Source organism: Zonotrichia leucophrys, unplaced genomic scaffold, assembly GCF_028769735.1.
Source record: "Zonotrichia leucophrys gambelii isolate GWCS_2022_RI unplaced genomic scaffold, RI_Zleu_2.0 Scaffold_545_34021, whole genome shotgun sequence".
Taxonomy (NCBI): Eukaryota; Metazoa; Chordata; class Aves; order Passeriformes; family Passerellidae; genus Zonotrichia; species Zonotrichia leucophrys.
In genome coordinates, this window is record NW_026992750.1 from 1 (window position 1) to 7,556 (window position 7,556).

Consider the following 7,556-nt stretch of genomic DNA (forward strand, 5'->3'; position numbering starts at 1 on the left):
AACAAATTTAATAAAAAATCAGAAAAAAATTTGAAAAATCAGGGAAAAAAATCAAAGAAAAGTCAGGAAAAATTTGGAAAAAAATGAGAAAAAAATCAGAAAAAAAACCACAACAAATTTAGTAAAAAATCAGAAAAAAATTTTGAAAAATCAGGGAAAAAAATCAAAGAAAATTCAGAATAAAATTTGGAAAAAAATGAGAAAAAAATCAGAAAAAAAAGGAAAAAAAGCCAAATTTTCACTAAAAAAACCCCAAAAAATCTGGAAAAATTCCCCAAATTCCTAAATATCCTGAATTTTGTGTTTTTCTCCAAACCTCATTGAGATAATCCTCGAGGTCAGCCAGGATCCTGAGGTAGAACCTGGGAACTCCATCCCTGTCCACGACGCCCTTGGCCTTGGTCCAGGCACGGCCCAGCAGCTCAAACTCCTGGAAAAATGGGAAAAATGGGAAATTTGGGTGAAAAATGGGATTTTGGGAGAAAATTGGGTGAAAATTGGGAAAAAAATGGGATTTTTAGAGGGAAAAATAGGAAAAAAAGGGAATTTTTAGAGGGAAAAATAAGGAAAAAAGGAAATTTTAAGAGGAAAAAATAGGGGGAAATTAGGGGAAAATAGGGGAAAAAAGGGAATTTGTAGACGGGAAAAAAGCAGGGGAAAAAGGGAATTTTTAGATGGAAAAATAAGGAAAAAAGGGAATTTTTAGGGGGAAAATGGGGAAAATTTGGGGAGAAAATGGGGAAAAAATGGAATTTTTAGAGAGGAAAAATAGGGGAAAAAAGGGAATTTTTAGAGGGAAAAATAAGGGGAAAATTGGGAAAAAATTGGGGAAAATTTGGGGAGAAAATGGGGAAAAAATGGGATTTTTAGAGGGAAAAATAGGGGAAAAAAGGGAATTTTTAGAAGGGAAAAATAGGGGAAAAAAGGGAATTTTTAGAGGGAAAAACAGAATTTTTAGAGGGAAAAACAGAATTTTTAGAATGAAAATGGGGAAAAAAAAGGGAATTTTTAGGGGGGAAATGGTGAAAAATCAGGGGATAAAAAGGGGGAAAAAGAAAAAAATGAGAAAAACATTGGAAAAAGGAGAAAAAATGGGGAAAATGGGATGAAAGGAGAAACAATGGGGAAAAAAGGGGGAAAACAAATTATAAATAGAAAAAAAAGAATATTTGGGGCAAAAGGAGGGAAAATTTGGGGTTTTGGGCACCTCGAGGCAGCGGCTGACGTCGCGGATCTTCATGGCATTGCGGATGGAGCGGATCAGGTTGGTCAGCTCTTCGTACCTGGGATCAATAGGGAGTGATCGGGATCGATTGGGGGCCATTGGGATCAATAGGGATCAATACAGGTCATTTAGGATCAATTTGGGTCGATTTGGAGCCATTGGGATCAATAGGGATCGATTGGGGTCAATCTGGAGCCATTGGGATCAATAGAAACCAAACCAATAGAGACCAACAGGGATCAATTTGGGGCCATTGGGATCAATAGGGATCAATAGGGATTGATTGGAGTCAATCTGGAGCCATTGAGATCAACAGGAACCAAACCATTAGGAACCAATAGGGATCAATACGGACCCATTAGGACCAATTGGGATCAATTGGGGCTGACTGGGATCAATAGGGATCAATTGGGATGAATTTGGAGCCATTGGGATCAATAGGGACCAAACCAATAGGAACCAATAGGGATCAATACGGACCCATTGGGACCAACAGGCATCAACAGAGATCAATAGGGATGAACAGGGATCAATTGGGGTCAATTTGGAACCATTGGGATCAATTGGGGTTGATTGGGATCAATAGGGATCAATTGGGGTCGATTTGGAGCCATTGGGATCAATAGGAACCAAACCAATAGGGATCAATTGGGGCCATTGGGATCAATTGGGGCTGACTGGGATCAATCAGGATAAATCAGGATCGATTTTGGGTCATTGGGATCAATAGGGATTGATTGGAATTGATCTGGGTCAATTTGAAGCCATTGGGATCAATAGGGATCAATCAGGATTGATTGGGGTCGATTTGGAGCCATTGGGATCAAAAGGAACCAAACCAATAGGAACCAATAGGGATCAATTTGGGGCTGTTGAGACCAATAGGGATCAATAGAGGTCAATAGGGACCAATAGGGATCAATACAGACCCATTGGGATCAATAGAGATCAATAGGGATCAATAGGGATCGATTGGAGTCAATCTGGAGCCATTGGGATCAATAGAAACCAAACCAATAGGAACCAATAGGGATCAATACGGACCCATTGGAACCAATAGGGATCAATTTGGGGCCATTGGGATCAATAGGGATCAATCAGGATCAATTGGGGTCGATTTGGAGCCATTGGGATCAATAGAAACCAAACCAATAGAGACCAATAGTGATCAGTCTGGGGCTATTGGGATCAATAGGGATCAATAGGGATCAATTGGGGTCGATTTGGAGCCATTGGGATCAATATGAACCAAACCAATAGTGATCAGTAGAGACCAGGGATCAATTTGGGGCTATTGGGATCAATTGGGGTCGATTTGAAGCCATTGGGATCAATATGAACCAATAGGGATCAATACAGACCCACTGAAACCAACAGGGATCAATAGGGAGCCATTGGGATCAATAGGAACCAAACCAATAGGAACCAATAGGGATCAATACAGACCCATTGAAACTGATAGGGATCAATTTGGGGCCATTGGGACCAATAGGGATCAATCTGGGGCCATTGGGATCAATAGGGATCAATCAGGATCAATCTGGGTCGATTTGGAGCCATTGGGATCAATATGAACCAATAGGGATCAATACAGACTCACTGAAACCAACAGGGATCAATAGGGAGCCATTGGGATCAATAGGGATCGATTGGGGTCAATTTGGAGCCATTGGGATCAATAGAAACCAAACCAATAGGAACCAATAGGGATCAATACGGACCCATTGGGACCAATAGGGATCAATAGAGATCAATAGGGGTGAACAGGGTTCGATTTGGAGCCATTGGGATCAATAAGGATCAATCGGGATCAATTGGGTTTGATTTGGAGCCATTGGGATCAATAGGGATCAATCAGGATCAATTGGGGTCAATCTGGAGCCATTGGGATCAATAGAAACCAAACCAATAGAGACCAATAGTGATCAGTCTGGGGCTATTGGGATCAATAGGGATCAATAGAGGTCAATAGGGACCAATAGGGATCAATACAGACCCATTGGGATCAATACAGACCCATTGGGATCAATAGACATCAATAGGGACCAATAGGGATCAATTGGGGTCGATTTGGAGCCATTGGGATCAATAGGAACCAAACCAATAGGAACCAATAGGGATCAATACGGACCCATTGGGACCAATAGGGATCAATTTGGGGCCATTGGGATCAATGGGGATCAATCAGGATCAATCAGGGTCGATTTGCAGCCATTGGGATCAATAGGAACCAAACCAATAGGAATCAATAGGGATCAATACAGACCCATTGAAACCAATAGGGATCAATTTGGAGCCATTGGGATCAATAGAAACCAAACCAATAGGGATCAATAGAGACCCACTGGGACCAATAGGGATCAATTTGGGGCCATTGGGATCAATAGGGATCAACAGAGATCAATAGGGATGAACAGGGATCAATCAGGGTCGATTTGGAGCCATTGGGATCAATAGGAACCAAACCAATAGGAACCAATAGGGATCAATAGGGATCAGTTCGGACCTACTGGGGTTGATTTGGATCAATAGGGACCAATAAGGATCGATATGGATCAATCAGGATCAATTGGGATGAATTTGGAGCCATTGGGATCAATAGGCATTGATAAGAACCAAATCAACCACAACCAATAGGGATCAATACGCACCCATTGGAACCAACAGGAATCAATTTGGAGCCATTGGGATCAATAGGGATCAATAGGGATTGATCAGGATTGATTTGGGTTGATTGGAAGCCATTAGGATCAATAGAAAGCAAACCAATAGGGATCAATAGGGACCCATTAGGACCAATAGGGATCAATAAGGATCGATTTGGATTGATTTGGGTAAATTTGAAGCCAATAGGTGATCAATGGACGATCAAATCCTGATCAATACCCAATCAACAGGTGATCAATGGACGATTAAACACTGATCAATACCTAATCAATAGGCGGCCAATGCACGATCAAACACTGATCAATACCCAATCAATAGGTGATCAATGGACGATCAAACACTGATTGATAACCAATTAATAGGTGGTCAATGGACGATCAAACACTGATCAATACCCAATCAATAGGTGATCAATGGACGATCAAACACTGACCAATAACCAATCAATAACCGATCAATACCCGATCAATAGCGATCGATCGCTCACCTCTTGTCGCGGGCGCTCCTCACCACGCGCTTGGTGTCCTCCTCATCCTCACTGAGCAGCAGCGGCCTGGGGGCGGGGCCAGACACCTTAAACCCCGCCCCATTTGCTTTAACTCCACCCCTTTACTTTAGCCCCGCCCCTTTTCATTTAACTCCCTTTCCTTCAGCCACTCCCCTTTCCTTTAACCCCGCCCCTTTTCCCTTTAACCCCTCCCACTTCCCTTTAAATCTTTTCCTTTTAGCCCCTCCCCCTTTCCTTGAACCCCGCCCCTTTCCCATCCTGCCCCACCCATTTTAACCCTTTCCACTCCACTTAAACCACTCCCCTTCCTCTTTAACCCCTCCCCTTTTTCTTTAAACCCTTCCTCCACTCTCTTAAGCCCCTCCCCTTCCTCTTTAACCCCTCCCCTTTTTCTTTAAACCCTTCCTTTACTCTCTTAAGCCCCTCCCCTTTATCTTGAACCCCTCCCCTTGCTCTTAACACTTTCCTTTCCCTTTAGGCCACGCCCCTTTTACCTTTAAGCTCCTCCCCTTGTTTCTTTCCACTTTTCCTTTAGTCCCTCTTCTAAGCCCCTCCCCTTTTCCTTTAACTCCTCTTTAACCCCACCCCTTTTCCCTTAAACTCCTCCCCCTTTTCTTTAGCCCCCTCCCCAATCTCTTTAGCCACGCCCCTTTCCCTTTAAACCCCTCTCTTTTTTCTTTACCCCTCCCCATTTTGTTTAAACCCCACCCCTTTTCCCTCCAAGCCCCGCCCCTTTTCCCTCCAAGCCCCGCCCACTTGCTGTAGGGTCCCCCCGGCGCTTTGGGCGCGGTTTCATCTCCCGACGCTGAGGACTCGGACTCGGAGTCGGAGCCGGTGGTGAAGAATCGCGACATTATCGCGACACAGAGGGAGGGGCAGCCTGGGGAGACAAAACCGCCAAAAAACCCCGAGGTTCGGACCCGAAATTTCACGATTTTTACCCAAAATTTCATGAGAAACTTCATGGGTTAAACCTATAATTAGAGCGTTTTGACCCAAAAGCTGAGGGGGTTTAGGGTGAAAATTGGGAGTTTTAAAGCAAAATTTAGAATAAAAATCCTTAATTTAAGCAACAAATCAACAATTCCAGCCCAAAATCCTCCAATTTTCCCTCAGAACCCCAAAATTCGGCGCAAAAACTCCCAAATCCCGCCCCTCCCCCACCCCCCTCACGTGCCCCAAGCTCCGATTTCTGCCGCGTTTTTTCCCCCAAAATCCGCGAATTTCGCCCCAAATCCTCCCCCGCACTCCCCCCGGGCCCCTCCCCCACCCCGGGACACCCCCGGGCCCCTCCCCCACCCCCCAATTCCGCCCCTTCCCCCCCCGCACCGAACGCGCCGCACGCGGAGCCGCCGGTACGGAAGGGCTGAAAGGCCGAAACGGAAGTGACGCTGCGTCACTTCCTCTCTTTAGACTGGCCAACTTCCGGTTGGCGCACAAGGGACGATGGGAAAGCGAGTCCCAAAGTGGCAAAGAGCCGAACTCGGAGGATTTTGACCCAAAAAGTCGCGGTTTGGGTAAAAAATATAACGTTTTGAATAAAAATAGATTTTTAAACTCAGATTCCAAGGTTTTTCCCTCACAACTATCGGGTTTTTTTCTTCCCTAAATCTCCCGATTGCGACCCAAAAATTTCGGATTTTATCACCGAAATTCGCAATTTTGGGTAAGAATCGAACGTTTTGAAAATTAATCGACATTTCTGCCACAAATTCGGCGATTTTAACATCATAATTATCGGTATTTTACCTCACAATTATCGGTATTTTACCTCACAATTATCAAGATTTTACCTTCACAACCTGGCAGATTTTTATCCAAAAATGCTGAATTTTACCCTCCAAAAATGCGTTTCTGGGTAAAAACTCAAAGTTTTTAATAAAAATCGTTTTGTTTTGCTTCAGCTTCGGCGATTTTTACCTCAGCAGTATCGGGATTTTTCCCCTCTTAAAATCAGCTGATTTTAACCAAAAATCTCGCATTTCACCTCAGAAAATTGAGATTTTCGGTGAGAATTGAATGTTTTTAATTAAAATCTACTTTTTAACTTCAGATTTGAAGGGTTTTCCTTCAGAATTTACGAATTTTCCCTCACAATTCACCAGTTTTTACCACAGAATTGTCAATTTGTTCCCTCCCCCAATCTGGCCAATTTTAACACAAAAATTCGGAATTTTACCCCCCAAAGTTGTGTTTCTGATTAAAAATTGAAGGCTTTAAATTAAAATGAAGGGTTTGGTTTCAATTTAGGCGATTTTTACCTCAGAGTTTTACTACGAATTTTTACCACACAATTTTCGGGTTTTTTCTCTCCCTGAATCAGCCGATTTTGATCCAAAATCTCTGATTTTACCTCCAAAATTCGCAATTTTGGGTGAGAATTGAATGTTTTGAACAATAATCAACTTTTCAGTCACAAACTCAGCAATTTTTACCTCAGAATTCTCCAGTTTTTACCTCACAGTTCACGATTTTTCCCTCCAGAATTATCGGGATTTGTTATTTCCCTAAATTGGCCAATTTTAGCTCAAAAATACCGGAATTTACCCCCCAAAGATGCATTTCACGATGAAAACTGAAAATTTTAAATAATAATCGAGGTTTTAGCTGCAAATTCTGCAACTTTTACCTCAGAATTCGCGGGATTTTACCTCAGAATTGAAGATTTTTCACCTCACAACCTCCAATGTTTCCACCTCTCTAAATCGGCTGATTTTAATCCAGAAATGGCAGAATTTTCCGCCTCAAAACCACATTTCTGGGTAGAAATACCGTATTTTTAATAAAACTCTACTTGTTTTGCCTCAAATTTGAGCTTTTAACCTTAGAATTTGCCAGTTTTTAACTCACAATTATCGGTTTTTTACCGCCCACAACGGCCGATTTGGACTCAAAAATGTTGGATTTTACCTCCGAAATTAACGATTCTGGGTGGAAACCGAATATTTTTAATAAAAATCAACTTATCTGCCTCAAGTTGGAAAATTTTTACCTCAGAATTCGCCAGGTTTTACCTCACAATTATCAGGTCTTTACCACCCAAGCCGGCCGATTTGGACCCAAAAATGTCGGATTTTACCTCCGAAATTAACGTTTCTGGGTGAAAATCGAGTATTTTTAATAAAAAATCAACCTTTTTGCCTCAAATTCGAAAAC

General features: G+C 42.4%; 1 protein-coding gene across 1 annotated transcript; it reads right to left on the reverse strand.

Moving 5' to 3' along the window:
- Nucleotides 1-251: 251 nt before the first annotated feature.
- Nucleotides 252-5,789, reverse strand: LOC135441803 (eukaryotic translation initiation factor 3 subunit C-like; the record flags this gene model as incomplete). Its single annotated transcript, XM_064701354.1, has 5 exons — nucleotides 5,730-5,789; nucleotides 5,157-5,280; nucleotides 4,380-4,445; nucleotides 1,208-1,283; nucleotides 252-430 (listed from the first exon to the last, which is right to left on the reverse strand). Coding segments are annotated over exons 2-5 (419 nt in total), but the record flags the coding sequence as incomplete, so codon positions are not given.
- Nucleotides 5,790-7,556: the final 1,767 nt, after the last annotated feature.